Here is a 20,821-nt window from a genome sequence, read left to right on the forward strand (position 1 = left end):
AATCCATTAGCCAGCCAAATATACATTTTTAAAAAAATCATGCCCTAACTTTTCTTAATTTTCTATTTCTTTTGCATTCCTTTCTTTTCTTGTTCCTCTTTCCTCTGTCCTTCCCTGTTTGGTTTATCCAAGCTGCTCCCTTGTTGCTTTTATCACAGCTCTTTTCTTGTTAATTCCTTCCCCTCCATTGTCTTTACTTGTTTAGCTGTGTGTGTGTGAGAGAGAGATCTTAAACTGCATAGTTATTTTGTAGTTCATTTCTTTTTTTCTATAAGAGGAGTCCTACAGACTTTGTTTGGCAATAGCAATGGCAAAGTCGATCTCTTACAGTGTTTTAGTACTTTGGATGCTCTTGTGTTTTGGTGTGATTGAAGCAGCTCCTGAAGCTGCTCTGATTACAAGCCTTCCAGGGTTTAATGGCAATTTCCTTTCAAAGCACTACTCAGGGTACGTATATATATGTGTGTATATATATGTCTCGTGCATATATACGATATTAATTCTATTAAAAATAAAAATTAAGCACTGTGTTTTTGTGGTTGATTTTTGTGAATTGGGATGTGAAGGTTTGTCACCATAGGTGGGAATCCAGAACCAAAGAATCTATTCTACTACTTCGTTGCGTCCGAAAGAAGCCCATCAAGTGATCCTGTTGTTTTGTGGCTCAATGGAGGACCAGGGTGCTCTAGCTTTGATGGATTTGTTTATGAACATGGTACTTCTTCTTAATGCTCTCTCTCTCTCTCTCTCTCTCTCTCTCTATATATATATATATATATTCTAAAAGGTGAGTGAATTGATTATTTTCATGTCACTTTCTATGTTGAATTGATCATCATCTATGTTTGTTTATGAACTTGGTTATAAAGCAATATTTAAAACTCGATCACTAAAAATGCCTTGTCTCATAGGTTAGGCCCTTTTTTTTTGGTCCCTTTTATCTCAATATTAAAATGCCAAATAGCGTTGTGGTCCTTTGGAAGGGTGGCAACAAAAACAAATGGTCCTTTTGCAAATACATTGAATCACTCAATCTGCATTGTGTATCAAGTCACATGAATTACCTCATATATATCAAGTTACATGAATGTAGGAATATTCTCAATATATCCATCCATTCATATTTGTTGAGGGTAATGGTAGGGAAGAAGATCAAAGTTAACTTAGGTAGAGTTAGTGATTGAATAGCATGGAAGAACAGAGCCATGATTTAATATAGGGGGACACAAAGTAATAATTCGCAAATTGTATACCTATATGTATAAAAAAAATTCAGGCTCAGGGGTCTTTCAGAAAGAAAAATAAAATTCAGGAAGGCACAAAGTAATATTTTATAAATTTTATACTTATATGTATATAAAATTTAGTGGACCAACCTGGGTCCAGAGGGCACATACCCCCTTGTCCTAAGCTAGCTCCGTCCCTGATAGCATGTGAATTGACTAAAGCTATGACTTTAAATAGAGCATAAATAATAACACGTGATTCATGGAGCCGCCGACCCTAAATAATTGCTAAATAATTGGAAAAAAGCTTTGTTGTTGTTGTTGTAATACATTAAACTATAACAATATATATATATATATATATAAATCAATGTTTATGATTCCTTTTTTCCATCAATTCTTTCTTCTTCGTCTTCATTTTTTTTGAAAGGTAAAGCAAATTTATTAATTGAGAAGAATTTACAAAGAGAATGGTTTGTTACTAAGGAATACACTATTAATTTATTTTGCAGGACCATTCAATTTTGAAGCTGGAAAATCTAAAGGAAGCCTGCCCAGTTTACATCTAAATCCATATAGTTGGTCTAAGGTTTTACAATGACTTGAACTAAAATAGTTCATAATTTCATATTTATTTCACTTTTCCAAATGTAATTTCTTTCCCATATTATCTAAAATTCTCTCATGTATTCGATTTTCGAATTCTTGTCCCAAGGTTTCCAACATCATCTATTTGGACTCCCCTGCTGGTGTTGGCTTTTCTTACTCTCCAAACACCACCGCATACAGAACTGGGGACATACAAACAGCCAAAGACACACACGCTTTTCTCCTCAAGGTAAAACTTTTAATTCTCGAATTTTTAGAGATAAAGTTGAAGATGAATTCAATCCAATAAATTTCTGTTGTTTTGAAACTATATATATAGTGGTTTGAACAATATCCGGAGTTCCTTTCCAATCCATTTTACATCTCCGGAGAGTCTTATGCCGGAGTTTATGTGCCAACTCTTGCTTCAAATGTAGCAGAAGGTATTTTATGCTCACACGTACATATAGTGACACATTCTTGTTGTATGATCAAGGTTTAAATTTTCGTGTAACATTTATTGGCCTTATTGACAGGAATCAAAAGTGGTGTGAATCCCCTTATTAATTTCAAGGTTTGTGACTTTGGCAACTCAAAATTATATATATACACACACACACACACACACACACACACACACACATAATGGTTTAATGAGGTTTGAATCACATTGTGCAGGGTTACATGGTAGGAAATGGGGTCACTGACGAAGTATTTGATGGCAATGCTCTCGTCCCATTTGCACATGGAATGAGCCTAATCTCAGATGCTATGTTTGAGGTGGGTTGAAACACACACACACACACACACACACACACACACACACACACACACACATATATATATATATGATTTGAATGTTGCATGGATCATCTTAAACAATCAAGGGCATATTTGGTTCATTTTTTTGAGAATAATTTTTTGTTTTCTATTTGATTGTTGTTTTCTACAAATTGTTTTACGAAAAGTCAATTAAAAAATGTGTATTTTTTAAACTATTTCTAAAAACTGAACCAAACGGACTCATTCCTATATAAAATCAATTAGAAATTATTTTAAATGCCACGGGAGACTACTTAGGATGAAACTGAGGTTTAACTATGTATATATACTGTATACATCTAATGTACTTGTTTGGTGCATATGTTAATATATGCAAGTTTTGTATACTATATACTATATACAAATATTAATTTGTTTCCAAGTTTTGTAGTTCTTGCATTTATAAATATGCTTCAAAGATAGTAAAATGTTATAAAACTGTTGTAGGAGGCTGAAGTGGCTTGCAAAGGTAACTACTATGAGGACAACAGTACGAGGTGTGCAAATATAATGGAAAAAATCTACAATGTAAGTTGGCTTAATTATTTCACATTTTCTTTTACTTCCACACACATGTATAGTAGCATTTGAGGGGGGCAATAGTGTAATTTTTTAAATAATTTTAGTGGAGACGGTAGTGTAATTTTGTATCAAAAATGTAAATTAATAGGGTATATTACTTAAAAAAAAAAAAAAAAAATTCTGGGACACTGGTGAATATAAATCTCCTCCGTGATGTTAAAGTGATACAATGATAGAATGACACATGACTTATTTTAAATTTAAAATATGTAATAATAATAAAAAAAATATCGTAACTTTGCCTCTCTTATATTAATGAATTTCAAATTAACACGTGTCATACTATCATTATGTTACATCAGTTATCAGTTAATTAGAGGAGGTTCCTCCGTACAAGTAAGAGGCAAGTATTGTTGGATCAAAAAATAAGGTATCATTTACAATATTTGTAACTGGGTTTTTAACACGTACTGTATCATTTCTTTTCTTATAGTAAGAAATTACTCTATTATATATATATATATATATATATATATATATATATATATATATATGAAGTAATTGTCTAATTAATTTTGTACTTGTTTTTTTGGGTGACTATATATATATATATATATATATATGATTGGCAGGCTTTGGCTGGTCTAAACATATATGACATCCTTGAGCCATGCTACCATGGTGGCATGCCAAGTGGAAAAGACAAAAAAGTAAATGGAAGCAGAAGCAGCTTACCAACAAGCTTTAAGGAATTAGGAAATAATAGTGAGAAGCCTGATGGAGTGAGAAAAAGGATGTTTGGTCGTGCATGGCCTTTCAGAGCACCTGTCAAATTTGGCCTTATGAAATCCTGGCCTCAGTTAATGGCAGAGGACCTCAGTGGTGTTCCTTGTGTGGTAACTACTCTATCTCTCTCAATATATATATTCTCGATGAGTCAAGTTTTTAATATCAAAGGTAAATTGCACTCACCGCCTCCGAAATGAATAGATATTGGGTGCGCTATGTGCATAGTGCACCAGCTTATTCGAGCCGTACGTGCATAACATGTACTACTTAGTCTGAGCCTGATGTATAGTGCATTGGGTGCACCCAACTACACAGTATTGATTCAATAGTTACTTTGGCCATTACCAGATGTGAGCGTAATTTACCCTTTTAGTTAATTTTCTTTTTCGGAATTCCCTTGCGAAAAAGGGGAAAAATAAATCTCCATTCCCTTGCATCAAAATCTTTTTCTCTCTACATTAACGATCATATAATTATGGTTATATATATATATATATACAGGATGATACAATAGCAACAGTGTGGCTGAACAATGATGAAGTTAGAAAAGCAATTCATGCAAGTCCAGTATGTGCACTTCCTAATTAATTTCTTGTACTAATTAATTTCTATTGCATTTAGTACTTCTTCTTCTTCAAAACTAAATTGAAGTCTTTTTAATTTATGACTACTCCAATTTCTCTTGCTTTTTGTTAAAAATTAGGAAAGTGGAGCTTGGAGCATATGTAACTCTCTATATTACTATGGTGATGCTGGAAGCATGATTAACTTCCACAAAAACCTAACCATGCAGGGTTATCGTGCACTTATATTCAGGTAAATTAAGTACTCATCTTTTTATTTCATAATTAAGATTGATGTGAATTGAAATGGAGTAAAATAATATATGACCACGTGTAACATAAAAGACTATATCTGAGTTGAAATATATATCAAAATATTGTGCACTCCAGTTTTTTTTTTTTTATTTCACTATCTACAATTATAGAAAAAGTATTCTAATTTATACGTTGAAGGGTAATTGTGTTGTTTCAAAATTTAAAAAATTCAGTGAAGTGCAAGCATACACAATTGACTAGGGAATAACATAGACACAAATATGGAATACCAGTGAGGGCGAGTTTTGGTCCAACCCGTATGTAGTATTAGAGTGTGAGTTTTAGCAGATTGGTAAAATTGTTCTATTATAACATGAAGGTTATAGGTTTGGAACAAGAAAACCATTCTCTTTTGTAGAATACCAATTGTGAACGTCATGCATTTTCATGCACAAACATGATGATACATGTTTATATAATTTGGTTACAGTGGAGATCATGATATGTGTGTTCCACATACTGGGAGTGAAGCATGGACCAGATCACTTGGATATCAGATTGTGGATGAATGGAGGTCTTGGGTGTCCAATGATCAAATTGCTGGGTACACACCCTCTCTGTGTCACTTAATTTTCTTTCTATGGCCTTAATTAATGACATTGTATTCTACCACTAAGATAAAGACTTACTCAAAACAAATGGATTAATTTTATCTATTGCAGGTACACACAAGGATATGCTAACAACCTTATTTATCTCACCATCAAGGTTTGTATGAGAGAAATTGTATTTTTTATTTATTGTTTTAGACCCTTTAAATTTAAAATTGAAAAAATTTTAGCACAGATTTTGAAGACTAAACTTTCTCTAATCTCAAATCTAAAACTTCAATTCGTCCTCAAACATAATATAAAAGTATTCAAAAAATCATTATATGGTGTAATTGTAAAGAGCATTAGGGCTTGCTTGGTTTGTAATTCTGAAAACAGTTTTTAAAAATTCAGATAACAGGAAACAGTTTTCAGAGAACTTATCTGAAAACAGACGTTTTTATAATTGAGCTTTCAGAAAATAAAACCAAGCAGAGGTTTTTTTTTTTTTGAAAAGTGAATTTCAATTTATAGATAAATATGAACAATACAACAGACCCATAAAGATAATGGGCTAGGATAGGAAGCAATACATCATAGATCAACCAGGCCCCATACGCCAAGTTGTCAAAACAAAAACCTAGGAGGCGAACAAAGTCCAAAGAGGAAACGGTTAGCAGTTGAAGATTGAAGGGAACTTCACAATCCGGTGAGCATGGACAGAGCCTCGAATTCCCATAAGCTAGATATCTGGTGGTTTCGCCGGAGGTCTCAGAACAGACAGAGGAAGGTCCCAATCATCTACAATTCTTCTGCCGACGGGGAAGTTAGGGAAAGTGGATGCCATCAGCTTCAATTGGATAGTGTCCAGAGTGAGATGTAAGATTGTATTTTGTGACATTCTTTTCTTCTGAAATATTCTTCTATTACGCTCAATCCAGATATGGTAGACAAGGTAAGAAAGCTGCTAAGTGAGGCAGTATCCCTTCTTCAGTTATAGGAGATCCATGAGATTAAGCTTCCCTAATTAGAAGGCATAAAATAATACCCACAACGTGCTTGGATATATGTCCACGAGGGTTTAACATAGGAGCACTTAGAGAAGAGATGATCGTGATTTTCGAAAGCATTATTGCAAAGAACACATGTGGTGGAATTGATGTGGTCCGTGCATTTCCGATCCAGTATTGGTAATCCGTGTCTGATAGCCACCCATAGGGTAAATGAATGTTCAGGGATTGAAAGCTTAGGCCAGACAAGATGAGCCCATGGTACAGAGGGTAAATGTTGGTTGAGGTATTTGAGAGTCATTGCAACTGAGAATTTACCAGATGGTGAAGGTTTCGAGGGAAGGTTGTGAATTTGCTGTAGCTGTGGAATGATGTTGGTAATATCAGGAGGGAAGGACCATGTAGATCCTTGGATGAAAGAACTAACTTTGGTCTTGTTATCATAGGTTGATTCACTTATTTGTTGGGGAGATACAAGCTGAAATAGGGGTCCAAGGCAGCACCAATTGTCAAACCAAAAATTGGTTTGTGTTCCATCCCCAATTTCTAGGTTGACAAGAGGTCTAAATGCAGCCCTCAGTTGGAGAAGCTTCCTCCAGTTCCATGAGCAAAGGGCTAGAAGAAACTATTTTTAGAGTTACAAACCAAGCAGATCCTCTCTTTTCAAGTCAAAATTGGCGTATGTCTGCTTGACTCAAGTCAATTCGACTCCAAAAAAAGCTTTTATTATAAAAACTCGATATAAATGGAACATAACCATTAACAAAAAACAATCAAACATTGTGTTAGCTCTAAGATTTTAAAAACCATTGCATTTTTAAAATTTTTTTTAGGAAGAATTCCCAATAATCGGGCTTACAAATTAAATTGATTAGTCTAGAAATTATAATCACATTATGAAAACTTAGTGGGGTCAAATTATTATGATTTTGGATCCATTTTTTCAATAAAGTTTTAAACTTTTTAATTTTTAATTTTTGGGAGTAATTAAGAACAAAGTTTTAAGCTTTATTGTTAATGTTGACCTTGCTATCATTGTAAAATAACCAAACCAAATAACATTGACTCCATGAATATTGATTAAATAACATCATTAAGGTGAAATCTCTAGTGACGTGTAATGATATGATTGGACTGATTTAATAAATTTGATATTAATTGAACCCATTTAATAGGTTATATTCCTTTTAAATTTTTATTTATTTTTAATATTATAAAACATTAGTAGATTTGGGTATCATTTGTCCCACCTAAAAGAGAAATTATATTTCCTTTTATTTTTATTAATTTTTAATGTTATAAAAGATACGTGGTCCAATAATATCATAACACCTAAGAAATTATAATTTTTGTTTATTATTTTATAGCTAATTTTTTAATGTTATATTTGGTCGCACTGAATTCGTGTTTTGAATTTGCAATTAAAAAAAAATTAGTACAAATTTTAAATTTAAAATACCGATTCGATGATACCAAACATAATATAAAATTATTATAGACATCGTTACTTGGTGCAATTATAAATAACATTATTTTTCAAATCAAAATTGACATGTGCCTACTTGGCTCAAGTCAATTCAACCTAAAAAAAACTATTAAAGAAAACAACCAAACATTGTGTGTTAGCCGTATAATTTTGTTTTTTCTTGGTGGGTAATTAAGAACAAAGTTTTAAGCTTTATTGTTGATGTTGACCTTGCTGTCATTGTCAAATAACCAAACAAAATAAAATTGATATTATGAATATTGATGGAATAACATCATTTGGGGCCTATTGGCTTGTTTTTAAACAAACTCATCTCCTCATGCTCGAGTAGCATTAATGTGTGAAATCTATGAGTAATGATATGATTTGACTATATTAATAAATTTGGTATTAATTGAACCCATTTAATAGGTTATATTCTTTTTAAATTTTTATTTATTTAAAATATTATAAAACATAAGTAGATTTGGTATCATTTGTCTCACCTAAAAAAGAAATTATATTTCCTTTTATTTTTATTAATTTTTAATGTTACAAAAGATACGTAGTCCAATAATATCATAACACTTAAGCATTTTTTATTTTTTGCATATATATATATATATTTAAAATGTTATTGTTGTGAAATTGTGCAGGGCGCAGGACACACTGTACCTGAATACAAGCCAAGAGAGTCATTGGACTTCTACAGCCGCTGGTTGGAAGGAAAAGCAATATGATACACAACATTTATGACCCCACCTCTAATAAGATTGATTATTTGACCATTCCATTTAGTCCCTGTTCAAGATGTAAATTATTTTTAATTTACACAAGAAAATGAATAATATATAAATGTTTCAAATACACCAGAAAAGGCAACAATGAAAAGATCATGCACTTTGTTTCATCAACGCTTCTCTCTGAATTGACTGATCATTATTATTTGGTACTATAACAACTCACAATTCAAAAAATAAAATAAAATAAAATAATGTATTGGGAATTATATTTATGCAAGTCCTTAAATAAAAATGATAAATGCAGATACAAATTCTTAAATGAAAAACTAAAGTTGAGTTATGGAAATAGAGTTGGGTTTGCGAAACAAAGTGCTAGAAACCTCATACCTAATGCTTTCTTGGTACAACAAGTACAAGAAATGTGTTACGATCACATCAAAAGTTGATTTTTAATTCAGTTGATGGGAGAGACCGACTGTAGAGGATAAAACCTTTTTCATTACATTTAACAAGACTAAAATCGAGTCACATCAAATCGCAATGATGTCCAAATCTAATACTTAATAAGAATTAAAATAATACAAAGACTCGTGGAATTTTTAAGAATAGATTGAATCAACACATTTGATGTTATGTAAGAAGAATAACATTTTACGATTGTAATAGTCAATTCTCTTATGTTTCGTCCGATATGACTCTTAAGTTCATTACATAAGGTCCCCAATTTTGAACCGTGGGTTAAATTGAGTTCTCAGACGAATTAGAAAATGGTAATAAAATATTCAAGTTCTTTCTTCGCAAAAATTGTCAAATTCCTTAAGTTCCAATTTTTATTCTCAAATTCAGTTGGCAGCATAATATATGCTATGTCCTGAATTGGCCTTGGTTTTTACAATGTGTTGTTAGTAGACACATGGACCATTCAAGAAAATGAATTTGCAGGCAATAGTATGTGATCAAGAATGTAATATTTTAGTGACTTAGTTTAGCGGACTTGGATCCTTTCTAGTGTATTGAATTGAATTCTTTGCCTCTTTGGCATCTAAGAATGCAACCCGCAACATCAAGAATATAATATTTATATGATATTGATGAACACACTCATACATCACTATTAAATCAAGAATGTAATATTTTATTATTATTATTGTATTCTCAATTTAATGTGGTCGCGCGGGTTTAAATTTTTTATTTAATTGACAACATGTAACTAAATTGGATAGGATATTGATGTTTGGTCTTTGAGATTGGCAGTGACATTTTGTTGTGATTGTGAATTGTCAAAATTTGGATGGATTGAGACCTCTAAGAATATTTCCAATAAAAGTGCTTTTTTTTCAAGGTAACACTATATTTTAAGATGAGTTATAATGTCAAAATATTATATTTTAGCAATTCTACTCTAATGGTGTATTTCATCAATGCATTATTGACTTTTCATCCCATGTTTGCACAAAAATCGAAAAAAGTCTCGGCATCTCAACATATGGCAACCTGCTATATATTGCTATATGAGAAAACTATTGAGATTCTCCTATTTTAAAAGGTTTCTATAATCGACCATTGGAGTGTATTTGTAAAAGAAACCTGCTATATTTTGAGTTTGAAAAGACTTTTAAAATAGCGTTGGAGATGCTCTAACAAAGTATATTCTCACTCTCTTGGATTGTGCCATCAAATGAAAAACAACTTTGTAGCCTACAGTTGCCTTGTCCGCTATAAATTAAAGTCTATGGTAGTGAATAACAAAGCACTCGTTTGACAACTGCTTTTGCTTTGACATGTAGCAGAAGCATTGTTTTTTCTTTAGAATGTGTTCAACACTATTTTAAAGTTTGTTTGGTATTGTAAATTTGTTGCAAGATTTTTGGAAACAAAATATGTTTAGTAAAAAGTGTTACAAGTTTGAAAAATTGAAAGTTAGATTCATGAAATACTAATAGATATTGCAATCTCCAAAACTAATGGGTCCCACGTGCCCTTCCTTTCTCGGTCTTCACGCCAATCACTTCCCTCTCAATGCTCTGCAATTTACTAAATGCCACTGAAATTCCTTTCATTTTTTTTTAGTAAATTATTTTTTATTTAGACAAAAGAGTAAAATACCCACCTATACTATACCTATGTTGCATACGAACTATTTTTTGAAGCAAGTTGTCCCTTCAACTATCAAAAGCAAGCAAAATGCCCCCTATACCATACCTATATTGCATAATGCACCTTAACTATTTTTTGAAGCAAGTTGCTCCATTCAATTATCAAAAGCAAGCAAAATGCCCTCTTAAAGGATGTCGGAAGTTAATTTCCGACCAACATAATAACACAATTACTAATTTACCCTTACTTATTAATTTATTATAATAAATCAAAATATCTGCTATCATCAAATGACTACTTTGCCCATATATTCTCACCGTGCTTTCTGCCGAAGTGCTTCTTTATGCCGGTGAGATCTCCAAGCGCTCTCGACCGATCATGGTGAAGGCAGGTAGGTTCGGGACAGACATAGACTCTCTTTCGGACCTCTCCACTCACTCGCTGACAGAGCTTCCAAGGCAAGTTATGGCATCGCCTGTGAAGCTGAAGGTTCTGGTCCGTTGAAATCCTTTGTTACAGATCTGGCACACAAATCGGTTCGTCGCCGTTAGAGTACCCGGCGATAAAGCAATCACCTCGGCCTCCAGTGACCTTTAAAGAGGCATTTTGCTTGCTTTTGATAATTGAAGAGAGCAATTTGCTTTAAAAAATAATCCGGGAGCATTATGCATTATAGGTACAGTATAGAGGAATATTTTACTCTTCTGCCTTTTATTTATTATAAGTGATGAAAGATGTGAATTGGTCATGCTAATACTCTTTCTTAATTCTATTTTTGAATTTATAACTTTTTAAGGGCATGTCAATCTTACCTCAGAAGATTTTTAAAAAATTAAAAAGATAATTATGAAAAATTTTAAAAATAATTATGGATAGATGACTTATTAAAATGTACTACTAATTTAAGACTTTCTTAAAAAAAGAAAAAAAAGAGTCAGCTACTAATATGGGACATTATTATAAGGTCAAAAGTCCATACATTTACAATAAATTACCGAATCAACTAATCATGAATTTATATATATATATTTTTTGATTATTTCAATCATAGTATGCAACAAAAACTCTTAATTAGTAGTGATACAAAAGAACACGTTTATCATTATGATAATACTGTTTTAGGACTTTTATCATTTTCCTTATATTTTAAAGTAAATCAGAAATTGTATTAAATATGTGTGCAAATATGGACCCCAAAAGTACCAAGACTCTTTTTTTCTTAATTTGTCAATGCAATCACTGATCATTGGAGATCGATGAAGAAAGGACAATCCATTAGCCAGCCAAATATACATTTTTAAAAAAATCATGCTCTAACTTTTCTTAATTTTCCATTTCTTTTGCCTTCCTTTCTTTTCTTGTTCCTCTTTCCTCTGTCCTTCCCTGTTTGGTTTATCCAAGCTGCTCTTTTGTTGCTTTTATCACAGCTCTTTTCTTGTTAATTCCTTCCCCTCCATTGTCTTTACTTGTTTGGCTGTGTGTGTGTGAGAGAGATCTTAAACTGCATAGTTATTTTATAGTTCATTTCTTTTTGTATATAAGAGGAGTCCTACAGACTTTGTTTGGCAATAGCAATGGCAAACTCGATCTCTTACAGTGTTTTAGTACTTTGGATGCTTTTGTGTTTTGGTGTGATTGAAGCAGCTCCTGAAGCTGCTCTGATTACAAGCCTTCCAGGGTTCAATGGCAATTTCCTTTCAAAGCACTACTCAGGGTACATATATATATATATGTGTGTGTGTGTGTGTGTGTATATGTCTCGTGCATATATACGATATTAATTCTATTAAAAATAAAAATTAAGCACTGAGTTTTTGTGGTTGATTTTTGTGAATTGGGATGTGAAGGTTTGTCACCATAGATGGGAATCCAGAGCCAAAGAATCTGTTCTACTACTTCGTCGCGTCTGAAAGAAGCCCATCAAGTGATCCTGTTGTTTTGTGGCTCAATGGAGGACCAGGGTGCTCTAGCTTTGATGGATTTGTTTATGAACATGGTACTTCTTCTTAATGTCCTCTCTCTCTCTCTCTCTATATATATATATATATATATATATATATATATATATATATGTATATATATTCTAATTCTAAAAGGTGAGTGAATTGATTATTTTCATGTCACTGTTCTATATATGTTGAATTGATCATCATGTATGTTTGCCCATGAACTTGGTTACAAAGCAATATTTAAAACTCGATCACTAAAAATGCCTTGTCTCATAGGTTAGGCCCTTTTTTTTTGGGTCCCTTTTATCTCAATATTTAAATGCCTAATAGGGTTGTGGTCCTTTGGAAGGGTGGGATAAAATAGTTTTTAGAATGGAATGCTTGAGTGATTCAATGTATTTGCAAAAGGACCCTTTTTTTTGTAAGGTGGGCTGTTTCATTTTCACTGATTAGAGCTGGTACTCAATCTGCATTGTGTATCAAGTCACATGAATTACCTCATATATATCAAGTCACATGAATGTAGACGTATTCTCAATCCATTCATTCACGTTAAATAAGTGATATAGTCCACGTTGAAAGTAATAGCAGAGAAGATGAAGATCAAAGTTAAGCTGGATAGAGTTTTACATTGAAAGTAATAGTAGAGAAGATGAAGATCAAGGTTAACCTGGATTGAGTTATTGATAGGATAGCATGCAAGGACGGAGCCAAGACTTAATTTAGGGGGGTACAAATACCTATATGTGTGTGTGTGTGTATATATATATATATATATATATATATATATAAAATAAAATAAAATAAAATAAAATAAAATCAGGCTCAGGGGTGTTTTAGAAAGAAAAATAATTTTCAAGGGGCACAAAGTAATATTTTATAAATTTTATACCTATACGTATAGAAGATTTAGTGGGCCAACCTGGATCAGGGCACCTGCCCCCTTGACCTAAGCTGGCTCATAGAATGTGAATTAATGACTGGCTCTATGACTAAATAGAGCACACGCCTGATTCATGCAACAAATTTTAAATAATTAGAAAAAAGCTTTGTTGTTGTTGTAATACATTAAACTATAACTATATATATATATCAATGTTTGTGATTCCTTTTTTCCATCAATTGTTTTTTTTTTTTTTTTTTTTTTTTTTTTTTGAAAGGTAAAGCAAATTTATTGATTGAGAAGTACGTACAAAGAGAATGGTTTGTTACTAGGAATAGACTATTTATTTTGCAGGACCATTCAATTTTGAAGCTGGAAAGTCTAAAGGAAGCCTGCCCACCTTACATCTAAATCCATATAGTTGGTCTAAGGTTTTACAATGACTTGAACTAAAATAGTTCATAATTCCATATTTATTTCACTTTTCCAAATTTAATTTATTTCTCATATTAATCTCAAATTCTCTCATGTATGCGATTTTCGAATTCTTGTCCCAAGGTTTCCAACATCATCTATTTGGACTCCCCTGCTGGTGTTGGCTTTTCTTACTCTCCAAACACCACATACAAAACTGGGGACATACAAACAGCCAAAGACACACACAATTTTCTCCTCAAGGTAATACTGTTAATTCTCGAATTTTTTGAGATAAAGTTGAAGATGAATTCAATCCAATAAATTTGTGTTGTTTTGAAACTATATATAGTGGTTTGAACAATATCCGGAGTTCCTTTCCAATCCGTTTTACATCTCCGGAGAGTCTTATGCCGGAGTTTATGTGCCAACTCTTGCTTCAAATGTAGCAGAAGGTATTTTATGCTCACACATATAGTGACACATTCATGTTCTATGATCAAGTTTTTAATTTTAGTGTAACATTAATTGGTCTTTTTGACAGGAATCAAAAGTGGTGTGAATCCCCTTATTAATTTCAAGGTTTGTAACTTTGGCAACTCCAAATTCAAGAATTAGGTTATATGTATAATTGTGTGTGTATATATGTGTGTTTGTGTATATATATATATATATACATACATACATGGTTTGAACTTTGAATCACATTGTGCAGGGTTACATGGTAGGAAATGGGGTCACTGACGAAGTATTTGATGGCAATGCTCTTGTCCCATTTGCACATGGAATGAGCCTAATCTCAGATGCTATGTTTGAGGTGGGTGAAACATATATATATATATGATTTGAATGTTGCATGGATCATCTTAAACAGTTAGGGGCATATTTGGTTCAATTTTCTGAGAATATATATATATATATATATATATATATATATATATATATATATATATATTTTATTGGATTGCTGTTTTTGAAAACTGTTTTACAAAAATTCAGTTAAAAGAGGTATCTTTTCGGAAAAATGATATCCAAAAACGATTTTCTGTTTTATGAGTTCTTAATAATGGTTTCTAAAAATTGAACTAAACAGACCTTAAACTTTTACCACTTTATCATCCATTTGATTCTGAAATAACCATTTCAAAGTTTTGGACATTATGCAATTTGGACTCATTCCTATATAACATTAATTAGTAATTATTTTCAATGCTACATGTGAGACTACTTAGGATGAAACTGAGGTTTAACTATGTATATGCATACATCTAATGTACTTTAATTGTTTGGTGCACATATTAATATACATTTGCTTCCAAGTTGAGTAGTTCTTGCTTTTATAAATAAGTTTCAAAGACAGTAAAATGATATAAAACTGTTTGTAGGAAGCTGAAGCGGCTTGCAAAGGTAACTACTATGATGACAACAGCACGAGATGTTCAAATATACTTGGAAAAATCTATGGTGTAAGTTGGCTCAATTATTTCACATATTCTTTAACTTCACGTGCGCCCATATCTAGTAACAATAGCTCACTCTATCTCAATTGTTGGATCGAGATATATATCCGTACAACCTTTAACGACTAATTAGATGGTATGAGCTCAATTAGAGTGACCTCGTTATTATGATTTTTACTATATGAAAAGTAACAATACTTGCCTCCTCGCCAGTGAAAAGAAACCTCCTCCACATTGCTAATGTGGCGCAATGACACATTCTCTATTTTAAATTTAAAATATGTAAAAGAAAACATATATGTATATATATGTATATATATATATATTGCAACTTTTTATCTCTTATATATTAAAAATTACAAATTGACGGATGTCACCCTATCATTATGTCACATTAATGGCTGGAAGAAGGTTCATCCTCACAGGTGAGAGACAAGTATTGTTCTATCAAAAGATAATGTATCATTTACTATACTGTAGCCTCATGATTAATTGGTTTTTTTTTTTTTTTTTTTTTAATACCATTTATTGGTTTTGTAATTAAAAAAAAAAAAAAAACAAAAAAAAAACTATCATTTCTTTTCCTCAAAGTAAGAAAATTAATATATATATATATATATATATATATATATATAAAGTAGTTGTCTAATTAATTTTGTACTTGTTTTTTTCGGTGACTATTTATATATATATATATGATTGGCAGGCTTTGGCTGGTCTAAACATATATGACATCCTTGAGCCATGCTACCATGGTGGCAAGCCAAGTGGAAAAGACAAAAAAGTAAATGGAAGCAGAAGCAGCTTACCAACAAGCTTTAAGGAATTAGGAAATAATAGTGAGAAGCCTGATGGAGTGAGAAAAAGGATGTTTGGTCGTGCATGGCCTTTCAGAGCACCTGTCAAATTTGGCCTTATGAAATCCTGGCCTCAGTTAATGGCAGAGGAGCTCAGTGGCGTTCCTTGTGTGGTAACTACTCTCTCTCTCTCTCTCTCTCTCTATATATATATATATATATATATATATAAGCCTAAGAAAATCTTTTCCGATGAGTCTGAACTTTTTAATATTAAGGTAATTTACACTCACTACCTTATAAACCTAGCATAGCTATTTTGACCTCCCTTTTAATTAATTTTCTTTTCGGAATTGTATTGCCAAAAAAAAAAAAAAAAAAAAAAAGACTCTTCATTTCTTTGTCTAATAACAAATTTGGTAGCTCTAAAGAGTGTGACGGTGATGTTAGAGTGGTAAAGTGTTAAGTCTTAAGTGTCTGATAAGGTTCAAATCTCTTTTCCCTAACCTCACTAACTACTAACTCTCCTTATCAAGTAAAAAAAAAAAAAAAAGTGTGCGGAACAAATTCTTTGTCTCACTTCATTAATGATCATAATAATGGTTTTATATATGTGTGTGTGTATATATATATATACAGGATGATACAATAGCAACAGTGTGGCTGAACAATGATGAAGTTAGAAAAGCAATTCATGCAAGTCCAGTATGTGCACTTCCTACTTATTTTCTTGTAGAAATTAATTTCAATTTAATTTAGTAGTTCTTCTTCAAAACTAAATTGAAGTGTTTTTTAATTTATCACTACCCCAATTTCTTGTTTCTTTGTTGAAATTAGGAAAGTGGAGCTTGGAGCATATGTAACTCTCTATTTTACTATAGTGATGCTGGAAGCATGATTAATTACCACAAAAACCTCACCATGCAGGGTTATCGTGCTCTTATATTCAGGTAAATTAAGTATCCTCCTTTTTTATTTCATAATTAAGATTGATGTGGCTTGAAATGGAGTAAAATAATATATGATCACGTGTAATTTAATTATAGTGCGTATGAAAAATTATATTTGAGTTAAAATATATATCAGAATTTGTATAAGAAGATGATATTCGCATTTCAATGTTGTGCACTTGCACCCCAGTTTTTTATTTTATTTTATTTATTTGTTTATTACACTATCTACAATTATCAAAAAAGTATTCTAATTAATTTACAAGTTGAAGGGTAATTTTGTCATTTCATAATTTAAATAAATTAAGTGAAGTGCAAGCATACACAATTGAGTATGGAATAACAAAGGCACCAGTGAGGACGAGTTTTGATGCAACCCGTATGGAGTATCCAAGCACAGCCCCCGCCCCCTCCCTAAATTTTTTTCTTTCAATAATATTCCCTTAGTAAAAATTATCATTGTCAATGTCCCCCCCCAAGGTTGAGTGTGAGTTTTTGTGAATCGATAAGATTACTCTATTATGAATTAAAGTCATGGGATCAAAACAAGATAATGGTCTCTTATTGTAGAATACCAATTGTGAATGTCACACATTTTCATGCATAAACATCATGATACATGTTTATATAATTTGGTTACAGTGGAGATCATGATATGTGTGTTCCACACACTGGGAGTGAAGCATGGACCAGATCACTTGGTTATCAGATTGTGGATGAATGGAGGTCTTGGGTGTCCAATGATCAAATTGCTGGGTACACACACACTCTCTCTCTCTCACTTAATTTTCTTTCTATGGCCCTTAATCACATTATATTCTACCACTAGGACAAAGACCTACTCAAAAGAAATGGATTATTTTTATCTATTGCAGGTACACACAAGGATATGCTAACAACCTTATTTATCTCACCATCAAGGTTTGTATGAGAGTAATTGTATTTTTTATTTTTATTTTATTATTATTATTATTTTTTTACATTGGGTGATTTTGCAATGAAATGAAGAATTCCCAATAATCGGGCTTACAAATTAAAATTGATTGGTCTAGAATTACAATCACATTATGAAAACTTAGCGGGGTCAAATTATTATGATTTTGGATCCATTTTTTCAATAAAGTTTTAAGCTTTTTAATTTTTAATTTTTAATTTTTTGGGGTAATTAAGAACAAAGTTTTAAGCTTTATTGTTAATGTTGACCTTGCTATCATTCTAAAACAACCAAATCAAATAACATTGACTCCACGAATATTGATAAAATAACATCATTTGGGGCCAATTGGCTTGTTTTTAAACAAACTTTTCACCTCATGCTTGAGTAGCATTAAGGTGAAATTTCTAGTGAAGTGTAATAATATAATTGGACTGTATTAATAAATTTGATTTTAATTGAACCCTTTTAATAAGTTATATTCTTTTTAAACTTTTATTTATTTTTAATATTATAAAACATTAGTAGATTTGGTATCATTTGTCCCTCCTAAAAATGAAATTTTATTTCCTTTCACTTTTATTAATTTTTAATGTTATAAAAGATCCGTGGTCTAATAATATTATAACACGTAAATATTTTTTATTTTTTGCATATATATATATATATATATATATATATATATATATATATTTAAAATGTTATTGTTGTGAAATTGTGCAGGGAGCAGGACACACTGTACCTGAATACAAGCCAAGAGAGTCATTGGACTTCTACAGCCGTTGGTTGGAAGGAAAAGCCATATGATACACAACATTTATGACCCCACCTCTAATAAGATTGATTATTTGACCATTCCATTTAATCCCTGTTCAAGATGTAAATTATTTTTAATTTACACAAGAAAATGAATAATATATACATGTTTCAAATACCACCAGAAAAGTCAACAATGAAAAGATCATGCATTTTGTTTCATGGGCACTTCTCTTTGAATTGACTGATCATCATTTGGTACTATTACAACTTACAATTCGAAAAAAAGAATAAAAAAAATAAAATAAAAATAATGTATTGAGAATTATATTTATGCAAGTCCTTAAATAAAAATGATAAATGCAGATACAAATTCTTAAATGAAAAACTAAATTTGAGTTATGGAAATAGAGTTGGGTTTGCGAAACAAAGTGCTAGAGGACCAACCTTAAACCTCATACCCAATGCTTTATTGGTACAAGTACAAGAAATGTGTTTGACAATCACATCAGTTGATTTTGATTTAATTCAGTTGGTGGGAGAGACCGTCTAAACTGTTGAGGATCAGACCCTTTTTATTTGCTAAAAGTCTATAGTTCAGCCACATTGAATTGCAATGCATTCCATCGTGTCCAAGTCTGATGCTCAATGAGAATTAAAATCACATAAGACTCGGTTTCTAAGACCGAATCAACACATCTGATATTGTGCAAGAAGAATAAAATTTTAAGACTGTAATAATCGATTCTCTTATGTTACATCCGATACGACTCTTGAGCTCATTGCACAATGTCCCCAACTTCGAATGACGGGTTAAATTGAGTTCTAAGACGGATTAGGAAATGGATAGTGAATTCATTCAAGTTTTTTCTTACCAAAAATTGTCAAATTCCTTAAGTTTTAATTTTTATTCTCAAATTCAGTTCGCAGCATAATATATGCTATGTCCTGAATTAGCCTTGGTATTTACATGTTATGTGTGGTTAGTAGACACATGGACCATTCAAGAAAATGAATTTGCAGGATGTATTATCTGATGATAAGTATTGTAGATAAGGGTTTAGGTACTTGGTTTATCGGACTTGGATCCTTTCAAGTGTATTGAGTTGAATTCTTTGGCATATAAGAATGTAACATGTTGAAGATAGATTCTGCGCAATCTGGATCTGATCTGACTTCCTGAATAAAGAGAAGAAAAAGTGATCCTACAAACACCGGTGTGTTACCGGTGGAGTAGGTTCCGACGAACAAGTCAGTGTGAATGATAATCTCTCTGGAGAAATCGAGATATTGAGTTAGGGTTTTTTGCCTACCTCCAAACGTCGATTAGCCTTCCCTATTTATAGAACTTGGGTCAGGATGTTACGTAGCGTCCACGTCGTCCTTAATCCTTATCATAATCTGTTGGCCTAATCATTATCGTATTCTGCAATTCTTATCGTAATCTGTAACCCTTATCTTAGTCGTAGTCCTTATCTTAGTCTGTAGAGCCTATCTCAATCTTATGAGATAGCGCGTTACTTTAACGATCTTCCCCTATCCACGGGTAATTAAATTATAATCATCAGTTGCCCCCCGTTTCGGAGGATTGCTTGTCAAACCACCGGAACGTTAATTCCCAAATATGACATAATAACAAATCGCTGGAATTGTAGAACCGTTCACCCTGTATTTCTACAATAAGTTGGTTTGATTATGAAATAGTAGAGCCTTATCCATTAACTTGACTTAGATTGCCTAACTTGACCGTAGTGCCACATTGACAGTTTGTATATATGGCAGGCTGCCAAGCTGGCAGCCTACCTTTTGGCACATAGGTAACTCATGCAGGGCTGCCAGTGTGGTTGTCCTATTCGAACTCCGAATCCTATTCTACCTTGTAAAAGTAAAATAGCCCGCAAAATAGCCCGCTGAGAGCTGCTTGTCCCTCACGAAACAGATTTCTATTAGAATTCCACCATAAATACTTTCCTTATCTGTTTACGTTCTTCTGCTATAAACCGAGATA

At 32.2% G+C, this 20,821-nt stretch overlaps 2 protein-coding genes across 2 annotated transcripts; both read left to right on the top strand.

Annotated features, from left to right (window-relative positions):
• Nucleotides 1-287: 287 nt before the first annotated feature.
• On the top strand, nucleotides 288-8,725 carry LOC132268601 (serine carboxypeptidase-like 20). The gene is made up of 15 exons (XM_059769431.1): nucleotides 288-447; nucleotides 567-715; nucleotides 1,739-1,815; nucleotides 1,942-2,064; nucleotides 2,155-2,257; nucleotides 2,351-2,388; nucleotides 2,493-2,594; nucleotides 3,084-3,164; nucleotides 3,791-3,839; nucleotides 3,870-4,054; nucleotides 4,449-4,514; nucleotides 4,651-4,763; nucleotides 5,256-5,369; nucleotides 5,488-5,533; nucleotides 8,487-8,725. The coding sequence occupies exons 1-15, from the start codon at nucleotides 308-310 to the stop codon at nucleotides 8,568-8,570; spliced, it is 1,470 nt and encodes a 489-aa protein (XP_059625414.1). The 5' UTR covers nucleotides 288-307; the 3' UTR covers nucleotides 8,571-8,725.
• Nucleotides 8,726-11,888: 3,163 nt separating this feature from the next.
• LOC132271319 (serine carboxypeptidase-like 20) lies at nucleotides 11,889-19,261 on the top strand. The gene is made up of 14 exons (XM_059772664.1): nucleotides 11,889-12,384; nucleotides 12,518-12,666; nucleotides 13,857-13,933; nucleotides 14,061-14,180; nucleotides 14,269-14,371; nucleotides 14,461-14,498; nucleotides 14,632-14,733; nucleotides 15,302-15,382; nucleotides 16,083-16,346; nucleotides 16,813-16,878; nucleotides 17,011-17,123; nucleotides 17,766-17,879; nucleotides 17,999-18,044; nucleotides 18,781-19,261. Exons 1-14 carry the CDS (start codon nucleotides 12,245-12,247, stop codon nucleotides 18,862-18,864), a joined length of 1,497 nt encoding a protein of 498 aa, XP_059628647.1. The 5' UTR covers nucleotides 11,889-12,244; the 3' UTR covers nucleotides 18,865-19,261.
• Nucleotides 19,262-20,821: the final 1,560 nt, after the last annotated feature.

This window comes from Cornus florida, unplaced genomic scaffold (genome assembly GCF_030987335.1).
Source record: "Cornus florida cultivar Cherokee Brave unplaced genomic scaffold, ASM3098733v1 CherokeeBrave_3.0.0_Hap2_Chr08, whole genome shotgun sequence".
Classification (NCBI taxonomy): Eukaryota; Viridiplantae; Streptophyta; class Magnoliopsida; order Cornales; family Cornaceae; genus Cornus; species Cornus florida.

Bases quoted from the DNA above. Each gene is read 5' to 3' on its own strand.
- LOC132268601 (XM_059769431.1), top strand. From the start codon at position 308: ATGGCAAAGTCGATCTCTTACAGTGTTTTAGTACTTTGGATGCTCTTG. The intron at 716-1,738 runs GTACTTCTTCTT...TTTATTTTGCAG, and splicing joins TGGATTTGTTTATGAACATG to GACCATTCAATTTTGAAGCT. The intron at 2,389-2,492 runs GTTTGTGACTTT...CACATTGTGCAG, and splicing joins ATCCCCTTATTAATTTCAAG to GGTTACATGGTAGGAAATGG.
- LOC132271319 (XM_059772664.1), top strand. From the start codon at position 12,245: ATGGCAAACTCGATCTCTTACAGTGTTTTAGTACTTTGGATGCTTTTG. The intron at 14,372-14,460 runs GTATTTTATGCT...TCTTTTTGACAG, and splicing joins TGCTTCAAATGTAGCAGAAG to GAATCAAAAGTGGTGTGAAT. The intron at 17,124-17,765 runs GTAAATTAAGTA...ATTTGGTTACAG, and splicing joins TATCGTGCTCTTATATTCAG to TGGAGATCATGATATGTGTG.